This window comes from Lissotriton vulgaris, chromosome 5 (genome assembly GCF_964263255.1).
Source record: "Lissotriton vulgaris chromosome 5, aLisVul1.2, whole genome shotgun sequence".
NCBI classification, from domain to species: Eukaryota; Metazoa; Chordata; class Amphibia; order Caudata; family Salamandridae; genus Lissotriton; species Lissotriton vulgaris.
The window spans coordinates 1605314896-1605337982 of record NC_141693.1 but is presented as its reverse complement, the minus strand read 5'-3'; the positions used below and the strand labels follow the sequence as shown (position 1 = coordinate 1605337982).

Here is a 23087-nt window from a genome sequence, read left to right as displayed (position 1 = left end):
TAGGCCATCACTTAACTTTTTAGGCAGTGATAAAACATCCAGCTGGACTGTTTGCAACAAAATAAATAGGTGAGTCCACATTTTAACTGCAGTACTGCAATTGGAATGCATTTTTGGGCGGATTGTTGGATGTTTTAGATTACGTGCCCTACGATAAAACTTACTTTGGAGGTAGAAAAGCTTAAGCAGTCCAAGTCTACCATGATCTTTGTTGCGTTGCCTTGACTTCACCAATGGCATTATCTGAATCTAGTTCTGGAAAGATCACTCAGCAAATCGTAGTGCCGGCTGGATCTCATCTCCAGTATCTGTTGGGTGTTTCCTCCTGTAAGAGCCACTCAGCAGCCATTGCGACATAGTGAGAACCCTTTCAAAACATCTTTCCTCACTGGCACAGAGGCCAAATATTTTTTGAGAAGGCCTAAAGAATTTTTTTCCCCACTCCAGAAGACCTTTTCTTTCCTGGTATATGCACTGTGTGACATTTGATCACTTGGTTGCTGTAACCTAACAATGCCAATATTTCTGTTTAGTGACGATGTTGGATTATATCAAAATTGCATTTTAATTGGATTTTGTTTTTCTTATAAGAAACAGAAAATGATTACTTTTAGATAGTCATTGGTTAAAAAAAGATCATGCTGAAAAGAGAATTTTCGATCTAAAAGATGTTTGGTAGGTCCCACACATTTTCTGTGGTCTTCTAGGCTTCATTTCAAATAAACTATTCAGGAACAAATTAAATGAAATTACATGCAATTAGCTATGCCTTGCTAAGTACAGTTTTCTCCCCCTTAATGTCAGTCTTTATGCCATTCTTTTTAGTTTCCTCCCCAATCACCTGAGCTTCACAGACTCCTACACCCAGAAGGCTTTTTGTGGGATCTATGCTAAGAGTGGCGACCTCTTCATGTCGGCTTGTCAAGGTACTTACTGTACTGTCCCTTATTTTGTATATCAGGCAGCTGCTGCATCTCAGCATTTTTGGATCTGGGGTGCATGATGCCTTAAACTTTGAGAAGAGTACCTCAGGGTTGGAATGTTGTTGTGTGTGTCTGCAGCTTCTTCATGTCTCAAAGACTTTGATTCATCTTTTTTTCCTTCCTCTTATTTTTCACTCTTTTCTCAACCCTTCATCCTCAGCTTGTGGAATAGATTGCTTGCTTCATTCCTGTGTTTGCTTTGTAAGCTAGTCCTTTTGGGAATTTTGGAAAGGTTGTTGTCTGATACCCAGACTACCAAGAATACTCCTGCACCATTTGCTAAATATTGTGATAGTTTTTCCTGCAAATAGATGCTCAAATCTCTGACCTCCCGTTATTGATTGTAGCATTAAATGATAAAAATAAGGGGAATGGTGGCCGGAAATGGAGGCTTACTTCCGGTCTTAAAGATAAAGTTGAACAAATGTGAAGTTATGAACTGCCGTCTGTTCCCCAATGCCCCAGGATCTGAGAGTCGAAGCCCATTTTCGTATCCATGAGTTTTTCTGCAGATTACATATAAAGTGGCCTGTGTTGTGGGCGTATGTATCTGTTAGAAACGATAGCCCCAGCTGTAGTGAAGCACATTTCTGTGATCTCCCCAACATACATTGAGTATGATGACCTCTTTTTTAATTTGCTCTGTTTTACTATTTAGAAGCAAAAGAGTAAGGGCATAGGAGTGTTATACGGTACACACGCATGTTATGAAACCTAAGTTTAGGGCACTGGTGGACGATCCGAATTGGACTAATGCACAATGAGCCACCCATAACTTACACGTAACTGTGAGATTTAGTCTTTTATAATCGACCCATCAAACCTCTTGAAGGATTTTAGTACTCCATTGCTGTTGGTTTATTGTGACCTCAAGGGGTTGTCAGTCAGAGCTGGGTTCCCAGTAACAACATTCTACTGGTTTTAAATGGATCATCTGTCTTCATGTCTGCCCGAAGATCATCCTGCTACTTGGTCATTACAGGCTGGACAATGGGTACAATTTTTTGTTGACCGAGTGCTTCATACACACTGTGTGTTTCTGCCAAGTGCCAGGTTGATGATTTCCTCTTACAGGTGCCTCCACCCTGTCTTTGAAATGCTCCTTTCTGCCATCTTTTTTTGGCTGAAAATTGTGTAAGTGCCTTCTATTTGTTTCTGCATTAAATATCTTTGCTATAAGAATTATTCTAGACTGTTATGAATAAAGGTTTGAATGGTGCGTCAGTCCCAGTTTCCAAATAGATTCATTGTTATTCCAGTTCATGCTGTTCTCTGCTCTTTAGCCTCCTGTTCGGTATGTGTCTATCTAAATACTTAGTGAGGCATGCCCAGCTTTTCACACCCTGCTTTTTGTTTGTTGCCTAACCACGAGGCCTGCCAACATTCGAGCTGATCTTTATTGTGAGGTCATACTGCGAACTCTGGCTGCTGTAGAGCTAATCTTGATTGAAAGTATGGATATTTATTTGGTTGATTGTTTCTGCTTATTGTAGGCTTCTTCCAAACATCATTGTTTATAACGATGCACTATGTCAAGACTGCCCTTTTTACTTACAGGTTAAGAAAGCATTGAACTCTCTTTGCTCCCCATTACACTGTTCTCTTGTTTCTGTATTTTCTAGACCAGTACATTCGATTGTATGATTGCCGCTATGGCAGATTCAAGAAGTTCAAGACTGTAAAAGCCCGCGATGTTGGGTGGAGCATCTTGGATGTTGCCTTCACACCAGATGGAACACACTTCCTCTACTCCAGTTGGTCAGACTATAGTAAGTAACCTCTCCAACCGTCTAACCTCAACTCCTTTCCTGCCCAGTTCCAGTCTGATTCAGTCATGGACTGGTTTTAATGCCTCGGTTAGCATTTAATTGTTGCTTCCTACTATCTTTTTCTCTCTCTCTTCTCTAGTTCACATCTGTAATATCTATGGAGATTGTAATACACACACAGCCTTAGACTTGAGGTGAGTCATTGCATTATTTGTATTTCCTGTAGCTCATTATACCACCATGTTGTGAATTTGCATGGAAAGCTACATCAGAGTGCTGCCCTCCCTTCTCCTGGATCTGTCTGTTATCTCTGTACTTCTTCCCGCTCCCCATATATAATGCATGCATTCATCTGAATTGTGGGTGGTCGGAAAGAGTCTCAAACTAAACTAGGCACCTTATGAGGATATCACAAAAAATAAGAGCACATAAAGGTAGGGAAAGGGAGTGTTGTACAAAGTTTAGTGTGGCACCTAAACATGGAGTCAAGCGGAAATAAAGGGTGCATCTGAGGAGAATTGTCTCTTTACCATGTGGTTATTATGATCATTCCTAACCCCTTTTTATATCATTTGCTCGCTCAGTCACTACCTATTTTATATTGACGGCTTTCTTATCTTTTTAACCATTCTTCTCTTTCCCTTTTTCTTGCAACTACCTTTGTCTTCTCTCTGTTTCTTGTTTGTTTATTTTTATCTCCTATATTTTATAATTTTTGTGTTCTTATTTTTCTTCCACTTCCTTGCTGTTTTCTTCTCTTCCTCCTTTTCAGTCAACAGTTCATTTGTTTCCTGTTTTTCTTCCCTTCTTTTCTCCCCATTACTCTTGTAACATTACACCCTCTCTCTCCACTGCTCTGCATAACCTATCTTTATCTGGTCAGTCTTTCTCTTTTCCGGCTCCTTTTTCACTTCATTGCCTCTGTCTCTGCTTCCTATTTCTCTATTTCATTTCCCTATTTAAATCTCTCTGTCTCTTGTGTCACTGTTGTGATCCTGTCCTCACTCACTTTCTTTCTATCTTTCCTCCCTATGCCTCTATCTTACCTTTTTATCCCTTCTCACTTCAGCCCGGCAGAACGCCGCTTTGCTGTCTTTTCCATCACAGTGTCCTCAGATGGACGGGAAGTACTTGGTGGGTGAGTAGTACTCTTATCTGCTTCTCTATACACACTTATTGAGTTTGTTTTGATGGTCAGTTCTATAGTTCCAGTAACTAGTAGTGGAAGTATGCTGTGGCCTCAGAAGTTGTGGGTGAGGTGTATTTATTCAGGAACTGGGAAAAATATATCTTGTTCAGTACTATATACATTGAGAAAGCTGTTTTCTAAATTCTACACATGGACTAGGCAAGGGATAATAAAGCGATATATCCTATATTATAATTAGTTGGTTGGTGTTAGGTGTGACCGAGACTAGATTTTTGTTTCAGTGGATCTGCATCAAATGACTGGACAGTAGTTGACATTTCCTTGGCAGCGTCATTCTCTCAGTTACTTCCATTGCTACAGAGCTTTTAATACCTTTTGCAAGAAAGGAAAGCCTTGCTCCAGAAAAAGGTTGTGTTGATTGCCTACAGCTGCATATTGGATTTTGAGACATGGGCCACTTTTGAGGCTGTTAGGAAGATCTCTCTGACTTAAGGAGAGATTCACTACATTTGTCCAGTAAGGTAGAGAGTGATGTGCCAGGTCTTTGGCAATATTGCCAGGTATTGACCCAGAATATGGTTAGAGGTTTTGATCCTAATGATAATTTTAGGTGAATCACCCTCCAAGACAAAGTCAAAATGTTGCCATGTAATATTTGCAAGGGGCGTTGAGGTTGAGTTGTGAATCAGGATTCTCTTGCAATGATTTCTCAATAGATTTCCCTTTATTGTCGAAGGATTGAGCAAATCCTTCTGATAGCCTCTGGACCATCAAATGTAAGAGAGAGTGTGGCTGTTGACATCTCTGACTAGTTCTAGAAGTTGTTTGTAGAGGCTTTTGGCTGTGTTTATCTGTGACCTGAAATGGGTTGCCTTTTCATTGAAGATCTTTCTTTTGTAACCCGATCTTGCTGTCCTGTGCCGATCAAGTTAGAAAGCGATTGTCTCAGTTTGTTTTCTAGCAGTCTTTTTATAGATCATTATTGAACCAGGGAGCCAAAGGTCTTGGTCTTTTCTTGGTGCTTTATCATCAAGCAGATCAGAGAGACAGCCACAATAGTAGGGAGTACAGTTGCTGATATCAGCTTCAGGACTGATTGAAGGGAGTAGATTATGTGCTCTTGAGGCAGTATTCTTAAGGCCAATGTTTTTTGGTGTTGCAAAACCAAGTTATCTTCTTTTTGGGATTGGCCCAGGATTACGGAGTGTTAGAGGAGCAGAGAGAAGTGGATAAGGTTTAGAGCCAGAGTCTAGCCTTTGATGTTGTACATCTAAGGCTGTGTTGGATTTCATCATTTTCAGAGCGGAGATGAGTCATTGCAGCTTCATCCAGGTTGCTCCATTGAAGATTGAAATGTTGACAAAAGATATCATCATTGCAACAAAACAATTGGATTGTCATGAGCTCCATGCAGTCTTCATTAAATGTTGTAATTTCATCAGGGGGTTGCTAAATAACAGTTAGGGCCTGATTTAGATCTTGGCAGACCTGTTTCTGGATAGTTCATCTGCGGAAATGTAAATCCCATAGGATATCATGGCATTTATATTTTAACATACTCGATATACCTCACTGTTGTGACGGAGTAACCCATCCACAAAGATCTAAATCAGGCCCTTATTCTAATAGAGGAATTAAGATATGAGTATAGTGATAGAGGCAAGCACTGAATTGTGGGAAACTAATTATTAGGAATCGCCAATGAAAAGCATTTCTCTAAATCAATGGAATGCCTATCCCAAACATCCCAGTGCTGTTACCTCTAATGATGGAATAGGTTGGAGGAAGCAGAAGATCCATGATATTATGAGAAGTATTGTTCAATCAGGTTTTTCGAAGGAACAGTTAATCAGCCTGTGCTTCAGCATTTTCTACAGTTATGTAGTGCAGAGGTGAACTTAGAGTTTTGGTCCTTGTTGTGTCCAGGGGTTTGCAGAGTAAGTTGGACATTTCGGTCTTTGCAACAAGATAGTTAGCATTATGCAGGAGGAGATGTTATTCATTGTGGGTGGCTGGGTATTCCGTTGAGGATCAAAGTGGTAAAAGGCTAAATTTGTAAAATAGTTATCCAACAGGTTACTACGAATGTCATCATATGCGACTCTGTCTGGAAGTTGTTTAAGGTTGCTCCTCAGTATTGTGCGCATTGTAAGCTTCTTCCACAGTTGCAGGGATCGAGATTTCACAAGAGCAGTAAACATAGAGGTGACGTTAGACATTGAATGTTCTAACTGAGAGATCTTTGAGTTGAGAGCATCAGTTTTGCGCTGCACAAAGTTGAGAGAAGAAATTAGTTAGTTAGTTACGCTGCTCCCGTGGCCAGCCAAAGTCGCGGAGGCGCATGTTAACACCGCCCTCTCTGACCATCTCTCGCGCACTAACGTTCTGGATGATACACAGAACGGCTTTCGAGCTGGCCACAGCACGGAGACAGCACTCCTGTTTATGGTTGAGCATCTGCGGGCGGTGCTCGATGCGGGTCAAACGGCGGCGCTTGTTTTACTAGACCTGAGCGCCGCCTTAGCCACCGTCTCGCATGGGATCCTCCTGTACCGTCTTGAGGAGGCAGGCGTGACCGGCACTGCATTGCAGTGGTTCCGATCGTTTCTGGCGGATCGTTCTTTCCTTGTGGCTGCCCCGCCCCACCAGTCCAAATTCCACCCTCTGACGCTTGGTGTCCCGCAGGGGTCCTCGCTGAGTCCCACGTTGTTCAACCTATACGTGAGACCGCTGGCTGAGGTTGTTAAGCACTGCGGTATGACCATGGTGTCATACGCGGATGACACTCAGTTAGCGGTCACGATCAGCGGGGATTCCGGGGCGGAAGCCCTAAGATTCCGAGATGGACTGCGGGCGGTGGCCAGTTGGATGACGTCCAACTGTCTCCAACTGAATGCCAAAGAGACAGAAATTATGGTCTTTGGCAAACAGACGGAACTTTGGGGCGACACCTGGTGGCCCCCTGAGTTGGGTCCCACCCCTACTCCGGTCTCGGAGATTAAAAATCTGGGGGTTTGGCTGGACCCTACTCTTAGTTTTGTTGGCCATACTAAAAGAACTGAGGCCTCCTGCTTTGGCATCCTGCGCAACTTGAGACCTGCACTCAAATTCTTTGACGCTGCGACCGGTCAACTTGTGGTTCAGGCGACAGTGTTGTCTCGGCTGGACTATGCCAGCTCACTTTTTATAGGGTTAAATCAGGCCGAGCTCACCCGCCTCCAGCGAGTGCAAAATGCAGCCGCCAGAGCAGTAGTAGGCCTTCCTAGGGTTTGCTCCGTCTCTCACACCTTGCGTGCCCTCCACTGGCTGCCTATCAGGCAGCGGATTCATTTTAAAGTGTTGTGTATGTCTTTTAAGATTTTAAAGGATCCCTCCGCCCAGATACTTCACAACCTTCTGTGTCTCTACATTCCTGGGCGCTCTCTTCGCTCTTCGGATCGCGAATTAGCTGCAGTTCCTCATTTCAAACGCAGCCGAGCCGGAGGACGCTCTTTTCGGGCGCGGGCGGCTGTGTTATGGAATACCCTTCCATTTGAAATCCGGACCCTTGCCGACCTGCTTTCTTTCCGTAGAGCGGTCAAGACTTTTCTGTTCCCGTAGCATGTTCTTTCTCATTCCTTTACTTTCTCAGTTATGTTGTGTGGCCTCCTGGTCAGGCGCCGGGACGCTCCTTCGCTGGAGCAGCTGCGCGCATTATAAATGCCATTAACATAACATAACATAACATAACATTCAGGCATTGTTTTTTTATTATATATTCATATGCTTGATTCATTCTCCGTCATCAGGCTGAGAATCCCCATTCCTAGCCTGACAACGGAGAATGAATCCAGTATGTAGATGAATGAAAGATCAAATGCTGGAGAGTAAGTTACTTATGTACCTGTAACCCCATTTGTCCAGCATTGGAATCTTTCATATATTCACATGGTTGAATCATACCTATAGTTGGGATGGGAATGGGGAATCCCAGCCTGACTAAGGGGAATAATTCAAGCATGTGATTAAATGAAAGATCCAGTGTTGGAAAAGTCGAGTTGAATTTATTCTGATAGCCAGTGTGCACCTTTGTCAGTGAGTCATGGTTGTAAGGCAAAGATGATGCGTGAAGGGTTTTAATCCTAACTACCTCTCCACCTATTGCCAGTAAAGTGGTTATCTGTTAAGTGTAGGGATGAAAGATTAGGTTATGATGAAGAATTTGTGGGTGATATTTTATGAGGTTGGTGTAGAAGACCACCAATGGGATTATTTAAATGGCCATATTGGAGATGGGTGGTTCCTAACGGAGGGTGTTGCATAATTCTATACTTCTGGTCTAAGTGCTGTGCTCTTTCTAGGGCTAATGATGGCTGCCTATACGTATACGACCGTGAGCAGAACCAGCGCACTTTAAAGGTATGCATCTCTTTTGAAGACTATCAATCATGATAATTGTTATTAAACATTGTAGATAATGTAATTGTTGCTGTTGCAAATGACCAATCTCCCTTGAAGGGAGGTGCTTAAACAGCATTCAGAAATTCTTTTAGCTGCAAATATATATACTGAATTTGATGACAATTAGATTTTTTGAAACTTGTGGAATGTTATTTTAAATATTTGTAAACAACAATGTGGCTAGGCCTTGAAAGTTTCATGTCTAAAAGAGAGCTCAAAATGTATGGACATTTTAGATTGTACTTACCCTTTTGCTAAAGTACAGCAAAGACTTGTCTCTATTATCTTTTGGTGGTGTGGGATTTTTAAGAATGATAGCCCCATCTCTTAAGATGTTATTCCCTTGTTTTACAATTGCACTTTGGTTTGTGTTTATTTGAAAGCGAATACTTTTTTTCGTTAAAAAATTATCATGACATTTTCAGTACAAAGACACCTGTATGTTTCATTATCGTCTAAAGGGGGGATTCATATCCTTCTGTCAGACTGTGCAAATTGAATAATGAAAATAGTAAAATATCGAATTAACCCTCTAAAGGTAATTTCTTTTATTGTTTTAAATAAATACATATATATCTATTTAGATCTCTGTCTTTAGTTGGAGGAAGACACCCCATTGATAAACAATCTGGTAATAAGTCTACAGTGTTAACAGCATTATTCTAAAAAGGAAACAATTACAGTTTAACAATGAAGCAGCTAAGTGAAGGTATGTGTAACAGTATCCGAATTACACATTTAACCTTCCCTCTCTGGAAGAGAAAAATGCAGGAAAGGTGTTCTCTCAGCTCACGGAGTGAAAACAGCTAAAAAGAGTACTGTATCTGTGAGACAAGCAGCTTCTCTGTCCCAGCATGCCCTGTACTGGAAGTTTGCCTCACAACCCCAGTTCTTTAGGACGACCATAAAGTGAGATGTTATAATAGAAAGTTATAGACAACTGTTGAGGTGGATGCGTTGTCTAAGACTTCATGAAGGATATGCAGAACCAGGATTAAAAGTAATTAACTTTTTCTTCTGCATCTTAGGATCCTCACCTTACTAATAGTTATACACGTAGAATAGAAAGCATGTCCCTAGTCTGGTTGTCAATAAGTTAAACAAACAGTCCTAACTAACAGGATAACTAATATAACCTAGTAGTTAACCAAATGCCTTCTTTCATTCAGCTTGGCCTACCTATGTGTCAGTTCTAGAATCATCATCTAAACAATATTGTTTTATGAAAGTGTATATTATTCTCCAGGCAGCTGCTTTACAATCTCAGTTTAAGGAACTTTTCTTAACCAATCGGTAGAACCAACTTTGCTGCAAGTAGAAAGAGCTCTTGGTTTCCCTGAAAGTAATTTGTTTGCAAATTGGTAGCAACACAAAAATACTAGAAACTTTCCATCTAGCTTAGGATTACTTGGAAGAAGCCATACCGTTTCTGAGTGAACCATAGTTAACAAACAATGTTTTTGTTTTTACTTATATCTTTTATTCTACCTTCTTAAAACTCAAGGAATGTTCTAGCATGCAATGAATGTAAGGCTCTTTCTGCAAAGGAATGTTGTAGTGTTCATAAAAACTCACAAATAAATAGTCCTATTTTATATAGAAATCTGAAAAGACCTTTGGTAAAAATAAAAGCAGTATGTGCTCTAAGAACTGCTCTGTTGCTATGGAAAAGAGTGCAGGTCTTCGTTGCCGAAAGAGCTTTGATTTCAATGACTGTTCTGGCCGAAGTAATGGCTACTAAAAAAACTACCTCCCATAAAGGGTGCTAGAAAGTGGTCCCATCAATTTTGATAAAACCAGATTCAATTCACAAGAGGGTGGAGGTGGTCTAATCAGCGGATACGTTTTCTTCAATCCTTCCAGTAAGTCTTTGAATACTGGAATGGTAAAGAAAGGTTTTTGAGGCGGGAAGTTTTTTGTATGCTGTAATGGCAACCAGATAAACTTTAATAGAATCATGTTGTCCTTTTGACTTTGCAAGACGAAGTAAATACGGTACGACTTCTTCCTGGCAAAGAACAGGGTCATAATCATTGACTAAGCACAAGTGGATGGCCATACAGATAATCGAGGATGAGATGAGAAATAGTGCCGAGCTGAGCAAAGTATCATAGGGAGAATCTGATGGGTCTCAGGAGCCATGGCAACCAAAATCATTATTCTGTTTTGACAAACTTTTGATAATTGAGGCCATGTGAAATGACTTCCTCTAGGTTTTCAGTGTATTGAAAGGGTATCAAATAGCGTTTGACTAAATGTTTTGATAAGTTTTAGAACCTTCTGTTACTTACAACTCATTCTCTCTTGCCTGCTTGTCCCTAGTATGGTGCCTCTCCCCCCTGCTAGTTCCCCGCTGATCTTTTCCACCTTTCTACTAATGTCACTCCTTCCTCTTTTCCCAAACAGATTGAGTCTCATGAGGATGACGTTAACGCTGTTGCCTTTGCTGATGCCAGTTCCCACATCCTCTTCTCAGGCGGGGATGATGCCCTACTGAAGGTGTGGGACCGGCGTACCATGCGGGAGGATGACCCGCAGCCTGTGGGAGTTCTTGCTGGGCACCAAGACGGAATTACCTTCATTGACAGCAAGGTAAACCCGATGGGGGAATTTCCAGTTCTTTTTTTCCTTTTTATGACCTTCTCTTCTCTCCCACATGCTGTCTTCCCATTGAGAAGACTTCCTCCTCATTCTCTCTCAATGCTGTCCATAGTACTTAATTTTACCTCCCTCTCTTTTTATTAAACTCCAACCCTCATATCTTCTTTCCCTTCACCTTCCTCCTTTGCTGTCTTTGCATCCTTCCATCATTTCACTCTTCACCAGTCTTCTTTCTGTACCTGACCGGTTCTACTCTCACTGTCCCTTATTCCTTCTCATTTAGCCTTTCTTTTCACATTTCTTGCATTCCTCATTTTTATTTCACTCTTTCCCTTTATCTCTCTGTACCATCCCCTTTTTCAGCTGCTTACCATATCTTTGTCCTTTCCTCTCACAATTATGGCTATTTTGCTCTCCTCTCCTCAGTTTTTCCTTATCAGTTGTGCTTTCTGTTCAGATTTCTTGCCATCCTCTTCCTTAATCTCAGTCTTTCTCCATCTCTATGGCTCTCTTCTTCAGCTGCTTAACTTTCTCACTTCCTTTTCTCTCACACTAATGATTATTTTACTCTCCACCCCCTCATTTTTTTTCTCCCAAGGTATCACTTATATACTCTTTCGCACCTAGTATGGACATTTTTTATCTTCGGTGTGGACTAATCTAAGCTGTGGCCAAAAAATCCTCTCTTTTATCCTCTGCTTCATTCATATGCTTGTATCATGAGTCCACTTCAGAGATTACTCATACATCACAACCGTTTCGGCCCTATTCCTAGTTTTGCAAATAAAGCGGAGTTCCATCTAACTAGCACTTATGGGGAGAAAAATCCTGAATATGGCCAGTCCAGGCCTGCTACCATGTTCCTTTACGTTTATGGTAACAAAGAAGTAGGGGGTATGGAAGGAAAGGTGGCTAAGGGGGCTAAAGACTCAGGTACTAATTGTTCTATATTATAAACCATTTTTATTTAGCCTGTCAGACACAGACATCCCCTTTCTAATTTAAGGACTGTGAAGATTACAACCAAGCAACTGCACTCATACTCAGAATCAAGTGCATGTCCACTAACTACTCAGGTGATGGGGGTCTAGTTTTTAAATTAGTGGGAAACTCATTGTACCCTTAGGCATATACGATAATAATTGGAACTGGCATTTAGGGACAAACGCTGACAACAACTTTGAACATATACATCAATGGAATGGTTAGTTTTATGAAGACCATTCCAGAGATTTTGTAATTGGAATCACCAAAGGCAGCCAATTGGACACCACCTTTAGACCTGAGGTTAGGATGAAAAGCATGTGTTCTTCTGAGACTATTAAAAAAAATCTATATCTCTCAGGATTCAGACTTCTTGGTTAGCAAACATCGGAAAGGCTTAACTCAAGCAATCAGGACGGGTTTGGATTGTGTCTAGTCATCCATGTGAAACTTCAGCTGTCTGATAAGTAATGCCCATCATGGTACAGGAAAGGAGCGAGCTGGGGTTTCAATACAATGAAGAGAAAGAGGTTGGTAGGGAAACTGTTGTGTACTCTTCTTCAGCCAAGCAGCCAGTTACAATTGTGTTGTCTGGAGTCATGGAATAAAAAAACACGCAGGCAGTAGGGATGGAAAGCACCATTTTGATTTGATTCAGCCATTTTGTCCCCACATGGGCATCATTTATCCTGTACATAGCCTCCAATGTGCAAATCTAACAACACATTAAGGGGGAAAGGCATGGACCTCAGTTACAGGAACTGGTCGGTGCTGGTTTTACCTGCTATGGGTTGCTTCCCCACCAGCAGTACGGATACAAACACATGTGCCTTGAACTAGTATTGATCTGCCGCCAATTGTCCCATAGTCTGGTATGAGGGGGGCCATATCCGCTCTCAATTTTTGGTTGTGTTTGCTCGGTAATGGAAATAATGAAGCACCTCCTATTGACTCGCTGATGGAGAACACAAGGGAAAGGCCTTTGTCCATATAACAGTAGCTTAGTGGGCAGTGGATCTGTACTTAGTATTAAAAATGTGATTTTTCTTAATTGTAAAAGCAAAAATCAAAAAACAGTATGTTCGAGGCATATGAGCTGCAGTTCACTGACTATGCATATATCGCCATCTGGTGTTGGGCCCGGATGTTTGCAGTTTGTTATTGTCTTGGAACAAGTCTTTGGAAGTCACAAGATAGGTGACTCCTCCTCTGGACAATAGTGTGCATGGGCATCAACTCCATCTTCAGATTGTTTTTTTTCTGCCATCGGGCTCGGATGTGTTTGACACGTTCCAGTTCGGTGTCGTTACCGATCTATCTTTCGACGCGCAATCCTTTACCCTTTCTTCGGTATTGTCTTCAATTGTGTGTCCCAATCGACGCGCATCTCTACAAACTTCAAGTCTTTGGTTCCAGTCGTCAACGCAGGCCTTCCAGCCTATCTTCCGCCATCGGGCCTTTTGGCTCATGGAAAGGACTCCTTTTAATAAGTGTCCTCAGTGTGGATCCAAGTTTCCACACGCCGATGTTCTTGAGGTGTGTAACCTCTGCCTTTCACCTGAGCACAAGGCCAAAGACTGTCCAGCTTGTGCCTCTTTCCGGTACGAGAAAACCATACGAGATCGTCAAGCTCGAAGAAGCATGGCTCGATCTTCAACATCGATACCGGACAATATCTTCCAAGAAGGCATCAATGTACCGGTGCAGGAGCAGATCTAAGAGAGCACCTTTAGCACCTCCGAAGCAGAAGAATCCGACGTCAAAGACATCACTCCAGGGCATCCATGCAAAGCATCTTCGGGCCTGGGTGCACACCGGGATAAAACTTCTCATGCCCGCCAAAGAAGTCAACATATAAGCCTTCAGGCCACTCTGGATCGAGCCAGCCTACCGTCGGTGCCAAAACCCCATCCTCTGCACCGACAACAAAAGACAAGCCCAAACAGAAACCATTGTCTCCGTCTGCACCGAAGCCTGGTTCCACATCGGCGCACTCGGCAAAGAAATCCACAGACACTGAACCTTCGGATCCGAAAAAAATCATTGGAACTAAGGAAACAACCGGTTCTGAAAACCACTAGCAATGAACCTTCGGATCCGAAACAATCATTGGAACCGAAAAAACAACCGGCTTTGAAGACCACTGGCACACACACACATCTGATCCGAAAAAAATCATTGGAACCAAACAAACAAGTGGTTCCAAAGACCCCAAGCAAACCTTCGGAACCCAAGAAAACTCCTGATTGCAAATCTAAGGAGCATAAAACAATGCCAAAAATTGTGCCACACAAACACTCGGAGCCGGAAAAACTGGCACCGAAACAACAAACTCCAGAGGAGGAGCTTTCAGATCCAACCCATAAAACTCTGGAAATAGACCCAGAAACAGGTCATCTAAGAATTAGTCCTTCCAACAAAAGGAAAATGGAAAACCTACGCCATGTCCTCTTCCTTCAAAGGAAAGAGACATTGCTACTTCTCCTTTAAGGATTCCTTCTCCACCTCCACAATACATCTCTCCTATCCCACCTTCAGTACCCCCACAATCTCCTCCACCTCCATATGATGAGGGCACCTTTGGAAATGAAGGGGATGATGAACCTCTCGGGAAACCTAGGCATCCTTATATCCTAAATAATCCATGGGAACATTATGGCACACCAGATGTTCCTGATATGCCACAAGAGGAGGTCTGTCCATCTAGATTATCCCCTCCAGAAGACACTATAGGATTCACTCTGCGTATACACAGGGCTGCAGAATATCACAGGGTAAATTTACACACAGACCCTATAGAAGAAGAGTTCCTCATGGACACTTTTGCACCATCTCAAAGGTCCACTTTTATTCTCGCAATGTTAAAAAGGGTAATCAAACAAGCTCCTGAAGTCTTTAAAGACCCTGTAAGGGCTAGAGTCATTAACCCCAGTGTAGAAAAAAAATACAAGTCTGCACCAAATTACCCTGTTTACATTAAAAGGCCAGCTCCCAATAGATTCCTTGGTGGTCTCCAAAGCCAGGAAAAGGGCTAACTCCTAGACCACCGCCTGACAAAGAATCTACACTCTTGGACGCATCTGGTAAAAGAACATTGTCACAAGCAGCCAACATATGGAGAATTGACAACACACAGGCCTTACTAGCTAGGTACGATAGGGCGCACTCTGATGAACTAGAGACCCTACTACAACACCTTCGAGATCAAAATAAAACAAGGGCCAATGATCTCATACAGAAGGTAAACTAATAACCAATACCCCCATTCGATGCGCCCTACATGCGGCAGACAGAGCCTACCAATCTATTAATACTAGTGTTCTTTTACGCAGGCATGCCTGGCTACGGATTTCAGGGTTCAAACCTGAGGTTCAGACTACCATACTGAACCAACCCTTTCACCAAAAACATTTATTCGGGCTTACTGTAGATTCAGCTTTAGAAAAGATGAAAAAAGATACAGATTCTGCCAAATCAAGGGGAGCTTTGCAACCGCAGGCTCCCAGAAGTTCCTTTCGACGCTCCTCTTATAGGGATGCATCTAGAGGCTTTAACACGGATAACTCCTCAACCTCCTATAAAAATCCCACACAGACCTCCTCTACCAGGGGTTATTCCAGAGGAAGCTACAGGGGCAACAACAGCAAAGGTAGAGGTAAAACTACCAATACTCGCACTGCTTCTACCTCCAAACAGTGACTTCCAGCCACTCCCCCCGGACCATTATACCCCGGTTGGGGAAGCTTAATACAGTTCCTACCTGCCTGGAACACCACGGACAGGTGGGTGAGACAAATCATCCAATCCGGTTATTGCCTTGAACTCACTTGCACTCTCCCAAACATACCACCCAAACAGCGTCCAATGTCAACAGTGCATTTAACACTTCTTAAACAAGAGGTGCTTTCCCTCTTTCAAAAACATGCAATGGAACCAGTTCTCCCTGCACCATCAAAACACAGGATTTTACTCCCTGTATTTTCTGATTCCAAAGAAGGATCGAACCCTGAGACCTATCTTGGACCTCAGACCATTAAACCTATACATACAATCAGACCGTTTTCATATGGGCACTCTTCAACAGGTCCTTCCTCTACTCAAACAAGGCGATTTCCTTGCCACTTTAGATCTCAATGACGCCTACTCCCACATTCCCATCTACCCTGCTCACTGGAAATATCTTCGATTTGTAGTGGACGGTCAGCATTACCAATTCAAGGTTCTCCCATTCGGAGTCACCACAGCACCCACAGTATTCACAAAATGTCTAGCAGTGGTAGCAGCCCACTTAAGAAGACAACAAATGCATGTCTTCCCATACTTGGACGACTGGCTCATAAAAGCCAAGTCGCATACCCAGTAGGTAAATCACACACACACCACAATCCAACTACTTCACGACTTAGGGTTTACAATAACCCTCTCAAAGTCTCACCTCCAACCATCCCGCATCCAACAATATCTAGGTGCCACAATAGATACCTCAAAAGGCCTTGCATATCACAATCTAGGCAGAATAGCAACTATGCAGGCCCTTATAACAAAATTTCAACCACAGCACTCACTTCCAGCTTGAGTTTGCATGCAACTAATAGGGATGATGGCCTTTTTCATATTCATAGTACCTCATGCAAGACTCCAGATGCGCCCCTTACAGGAATGCTTAGCATGTGAGTGGAACCAAGCTCAAGGTCAGATAACAGATCTGGTGTTGGTGGACGTTCGCACACATCGCTCTCTGCAGTGTTGGAACACCCAAAACCTTTCCAAAGGGTGACAGTTCCTAGAGCCGGTTCCACAAATCGTGTTGACAGCAGAAGCATCGCTCGCTGGCTGGGGAGCTCATCTACTGCATCACTCCATACAGGGCAAATGGACACCTCAGCAAAAGCTACTCCACATCAATCACTTGGAACTACTAGCAATCTTTCTGGAATTAAAATCATTCCAGAAACACATATCAGACAAAGCTGTCTTAGTTCGGACGGACAATATAACGGCAATGTATTATCTACAAAAATAGGGGGGATGCACTAGCACAGAGCATATGGAGATGGGCTATTCCTCAAAACATATTCCTTTTAGCCCAACATCTTCCAGGAATACAAAATTAGATGGCAGATCTGTTAAGTTGTCAGACACAACAGATCCACAAGTGGGAACTTCATCCACAAGTAATTCAAGCGTTTTCCAAATGTGGGGACATCCAGAGATAGATCTCTTTGCCATACATTCAAACACAAAATGCCCAAGCTTCTCCGTCCGATATCCACACCCATTGTCCAAAGGCAATGCGATATGGATGAATTGGTCAGGCAGATTTGCCTACGCTTTTCCGCCTCTCCCACTCATTCCATGATTGGTACGCAAGTTGCAACAACAGTCACTAACACGGATCCTTGTTGCTCCAATATGGGCCAGACAGCCATGGTACACAACCTTGCTGGAACTCAGTAGTCCCGCACCAAAAATTACATCTCTCCCCACAACTCTTAACACAGAACCATAGAGAGATCAGACACCCAGATCCAGCACAGCTCAACCTAGAGATCTGGCTCCTGAAGTCCTAGAATTTGGTTACCTCAATCTTCCACCTGATAGTATGAACGTTATCAAAGAAGCTAGGCGTCCCTCCACTAGAGCCTGCTATGCAGCCAAGTGGAAAAGATTTGTGTTGTACTGTACCAATAACACTATCAATCCTCTAGATGCTTCCATTCAACACATCATATGTTACCTACTGCATCTTCAAAGATGTAATCTAGCATACACATCAATACGATTACATCTCGCTGCCATAGCAGCATACCTGAAAAATAGACATTTGTCATTTTTCAGGGTACCTGCCATTAAGTTATTTAAGGCCTCAAAAAATAATTCCTTCCAGGGTACCACCCTCTCCAATGTGGAATCTAAACATCGTCCTCACTAGGTTAATGGGTCCTCCATTCGAACCTTCACATAAATGTGAGCTACAATTTCTTACATGGAAAGTCGCTTTCCTTGTGGCTGTCACATCTCTCAGAAGAATCAGTGAACTACAGGCACTAACTATTCAAGAACCATGTTTACAACTCCATCATACCAAAGTGGAAGTTATTACTCCCTTCCATCTCAACCAATCCGTAGAGTTGCCAGTCTTCTTGCAACCACAAACAGTAGCAGAAAGAGCTCTTCATACACTAGACGTAAAAAGAGCACTTCTTTACTACATTGACAGAACAAAACCTTTTCGCGAAACAAAACCGCTTTTTGTTTCCTTTTCACCACCACATAAAGGCAATCCCATATCAAACTCCGGGATTGCAAGGTGGATTGTCAAATGTATATAAATTTGCTATCACAAAGCAAAACATACACTTAATTTCCTCCTAAAGCCCATTCTACTCGAAAAATAGGGGCTTCCATGGTTTCTTTTAGGGAACATTCCCTTAGACGATATCTGCAAAGCAGCTACATGGTCTACACTGCACACATTCACAAAACACTATAATGTAGATGTGCAAGCAAAACAACAAGCTACTGTGGGCCAGGCTGTACTCAAAACATTATTTCAGACTACTGCAACAGATACTGGTGGTCGCCGCTAAGGGATAGTACTGCTATGCAATCTATGCATAGTGTGTGATCTGCAGCTCAAATTCCTCGAACGGAAAATGCTACTTACCAGTATGCATCTGTTCTTGCCATGTAGAGCTGCAAATTCACACATGCCCACCCACCTCCCCGGCTACCTTTATCTGTTCTAGTATTATCTTAATTAGATACAACATACATGGACATCTTTCTGTTTCTCACAAAACTCCATCATTTTCCTTATTGCCGAAAAAACAATCTGAAGATGGAGGCGATGCCCATGTCCAGTGGTGGAAGTCCTCTATCTCGTGACTTCCAAAGTCTTGTTCCAAGACAATAACAAACTTCAAACATCCGGGCCCAACACCAGATGGCAATCTGTGCATAGTGTGTGAATCTGCAGCTCTACATGCCAAGAACAGATGCATACTGGTTATTTGCATTTTCCTTCTTGTTTTTGTCTTCAGGGACAAACGTGTTTTTCCATAGTTTATATTTGGTCATCTTACCGGACATTTTTTATTTTAAAAATATTTTATTGATTTGTTTTCAAGTAAAGCAACACACACAATACTACAAATGAAAGGACAGATGGCAACAACAATATGAAAATAAACAAAAAGGACAATAAAGGCAAATACATTGATTATTCAAGTTGAGGTGGCAGTATGACATTCTTTCATATACAATTGCTGTTTGGCCTAGTACTGTTGAAGCCACCATGGTAGTTATCAATGATTAGAAATGTAAACAATATATTCAGCAAGGGGGAAAACAAAGAATTTCATAGCTCAGAATACAGAACAACATAGGTATCGGTATGCAGCTAACGATCTATAGTGTATTGACATTCGTGTATTACAGCGAACACGTGTGAGAGCATTCCAAGGGGGGGATTAGTTTGTCAAGCCTCAGTTGTGGATCATGGCAGTTTGTGGGACTTAAAGTAGAGATCAAGGCTGTCCCACATGTGCCTAATGGGGGGTTTCCATGGTGAGTTCTGGAGAGCTATGTTGTCAGCCCCTCTTAGGTTAGTGACCCAGTTCAGCCAACATTTAAAGGATGCTTTTCGCGTGTCTTTCTAGTTGTTTAGTATGATCTTAACCACTGCCGTTGGGAGTAGGTCTAGAAGCATCCCATCTTTTTCATTCAGTGACTCTGCTCTGAGTTAGCCTAATACCAGTGTTGGTAATTCCCTACTCAGGGAGTATGAGAAAAGTTTAGATATGAAGTCGAAGACCTTATCCCAAAAGGGTACCACACATTCACATAGAAGTAGTAAGTGTTCCAGGTCTCCTATTTTGTCATTACAATTCCAGCAAACGGGGTCTTCTCGAATTTTGTGTGAGTGTAGTCGGGCTGGTGTCCAGTAGGCTTTATGTAATAGCCAGAACTTCGTCTGGGAGAGTGTTGGAGTAATCTTATTCCTCGCGACTGAGTTCCAGGTTTTGGACCAGTCAACCTCCGAAATCGGGGAAGAGGAGTGTGCTTCCCAGAAGGATGTGAGTTTCTTATTGAGGACAGAATGTTGAGGCCGGATTAACTTGTAAATCCAGGAGACCTGATGTCCTAAACTATTTATTTTCGACATGCATTGTGGAAGGGAAGGAGGTAGGGGCGATAGTTTCGCATTTGTCAATGCAGCCTTTACTTTTAGGAAGTTGTAAAATTCGAGGGGATCTAGGTTGTATCTAGCCTGTATTTCTGTAAAAGTTAATGGGTAAGCTACGTTAAAAAGTTGATGGGGGAAATAAATACCCCTGTTAACCCAGGTTTCGTTATGTAGATTATTCCCTTTATATAGGATTTTCCAATTATCCCAAAGGGATTGTAGGTTAGATCGTCTAATGCTAGTGTCCAATAGTTTATCTACCTTCAACAGAGCAGACTTTGTGTTTTTAAATACAGGCTTTGAGCAAATGACTTTGGTGAGGTTTTATGTTAGAAGGGCTGCTTGAACAAGGTTTTTAAGTCTAGCCATACTGGAGTGTATTCATCCGGTGGTTCGAGCCAATACAAACCTTTTTTTGCCAGGAATGCCGTCTGGTAGAGTTTAAAGTCAGCTAGGTTGACCCTAGGTTGACCCCTACCAAGGATTTGTTTAATCTGAGTTTTTTCATACTAATTCTTACTTTTTTCCCTTTCCATAAAAAAATTGAAAGTAGGGTGTCTAATTTGTGATGGAAGTCCTCTGATAGCATGAGGGGGAGCATTGTTATTAAGTAGTTCACTAGAGGCGTGATTATCATCTTGATGGTCTCAATCCTACGCCACCATGTAATGAATCTTGGGGACCATGCATCAAGAAGAGTTTTAATTTTCTCCAGGGTGTTAGCTTCATTTCGTTGGATTGTCTCTAATATAGAACTACCAAATTCACTCCCCATATATTTGATATACCCTGGCTGCCAAGTAAGGCCAGAATCTCCCAGTATTTCCCGGGTGCCATGAATGTTCAGGGGTTTGCCCTCGAACTTATCTCTATTTAGTTTATATCCGGAATGCCTAGAGTAGATTTCTATGGTATTCATCAGGGCCTTGAGGGATGAGCTGAGATCTTCTGTAACAATGAGAATATCATCCGCATATGCAGCTAATTTTCACGTGAATTTCGCCAAAAACTACCCCTTTTATTTCATTATTGCGTTTGATATCCTGAATTAGTGGTTCCAATGGCAGGAGAACTAATGAGGGGGAAAGAGGGCAGGCAACCCTGTCTGGTTCCATGTCCTAGGGTGAATTTCTCCGACAGGGTTCCATTGATTGCTATTCGGGCAGTAGGGTCTGAATACAGCGCCATAACCATGTTAATTTATGGATCCCCAAGATTAAAGGATACCAAGCAGTGTTTCAAGAATGACCACGATACGCTTTTTCTGCGTCACGGGGGGCAGAAGTTATCTTTGCTTTCTCAAGAATAAGACATAGTAAACTAGTGTTATCATTAGACATGCGAAATTTGAGAAACCCTACCTGCGAGTTACTGATTAATTTTGGAAGGACCGCATTTAGTATAGTGGCTAGGATTTTTGCGTAAATCTTGCAGTCCACATTGATCAATGAGGTTCTATAGTTTTTGGGTAAAAGAGGCCTTTTCCTTCCTTTGGTATGACGATGATGTTGGCTTCCCTCATTGACTTAGAAATACATTCCTCTTTGGCTATGGAGTTAAATAGTTTTAATAAGGTTGGTTGTAGCGACTTATCGAACTCCTTATAGAAGGAGGCCGAGAAGCCGTTTGGGCCCGGGGCTTTATTGTTCTTGAGTGATTTGATAGAGATAGATAGTTCTTTTTCAGAAATGGAATTCCCTAATGCTGATTTATCTGTCTCTGATAGTTTTGGTTGGTTTAGCGAGTCTAAGTATCTGGTGCAGTCTCCTGAGTCTATTGTTTTTTTTTTTTATAGATCCTCGTAGAAGGAGTGGGAGGCCTTCAGTATCTCTTTTTGTTGTGTCTGGATGCCATTACTGGAGTCTTTAATCGAGGAGATAGTAAACTGTCTCTGTTTGTGTTTGAGGTATTAGGCAAGTAGTTTGCCCACTTTGTTCCCTTCACAGAGCTTCAGCGCCTTGAATTTGTTGATCCACACTCCAGCACGTTTACTCACAATTTTGTTGTATTCATATCTCTTCCTAACTAGCCGATCTAGGATGTCTTTTTTATCTAACACCTCAGCATGTGATGATGCAAGTGTTTTGATTTCTCTCTCTAGTGACTCAAGTTCTAGATTTCGTTTTTTATTGATCTTTGCTTTAATCCCAATGATGACCCCTCTGATGGTTGCCTTAAGCGCATCCCACAGTGTGGATGTGTCTGTATCTGGGAGGTCGTTTTCTTTATTGTACTCCTTAATAGCAGTTTTGATCTTTAATTTGTTTACTGGGTCAGAGAGTACTTCATCATTAAAGCGCCACCTATTGGGGGGTAGGATGGAATGAGTACCTGTAAGTTTGGTGATAATGCAGGAGCGATCTGAAACTAGTTTAGGGGCTATGTCCATTTGGTCTATGAGATGTGTGAATGTACTTGAGATTAGGATGTAGTCGATCCTAGTTTAGGAATTATGCGGGGCTGAATAAAATGTATAGTCCCTTGTATCTGGGTGCTGAAGGCGCCATGAGTCCTTTAGGTTGAATTTTGAACAGATTCTGTTGAGGACCTCAAGTGAGTGAGTGGGTTGATATCTGCATTTTGATTGACGGTTGGTAAAGGGATCTAACAGCAGGGTAAAATCACTGCCTATGATGATGAGATCATTTTGAGGGAAGCTCTGTATTGTATTTGAGATCTTATCCCAAAAGTTGGACTCATCAGAGTTAGGGCCATAGATGTTGATCACGTGGATGGGGTCATCTTCTCTCTGCAGGTGTGTGACTAATATCCTCCCATCTTCATAGTGTGTGTGCAAGATAAAAGTGATATTGGATTTTCTGGCTATAAAGGTAATGACTTTCAAAACACATACAGTAAGGGGGGACCCATGGGCAGTTTAATGACCAGCTCTGAATACAAGCCCAACTGACAGTATTCACAACAGAGTACCAGAGGGTCAATAAAAAGACAGGCTAGTTAGTGAAGACAGA

At 42.1% G+C, this 23087-nt stretch overlaps 1 protein-coding gene across 2 annotated transcripts in view; it reads left to right on the top strand.

Annotated features, from left to right (window-relative positions):
• Positions 1-23087, top strand: part of DCAF11 (DDB1 and CUL4 associated factor 11) — a 278095-nt gene that overhangs the window by 119336 nt on the left and 135672 nt on the right. For both annotated transcript variants that reach the window (XM_086923752.1, XM_086923754.1), the window contains exons 5-10: positions 826-926; positions 2606-2752; positions 2892-2946; positions 3822-3890; positions 8243-8300; positions 10749-10934. In XM_086923752.1, the coding sequence (XP_086779878.1) occupies positions 826-926; positions 2606-2752; positions 2892-2946; positions 3822-3890; positions 8243-8300; positions 10749-10934 (616 nt within the window). The remainder of the gene's footprint in view (positions 1-825; positions 927-2605; positions 2753-2891; positions 2947-3821; positions 3891-8242; positions 8301-10748; positions 10935-23087) is intronic.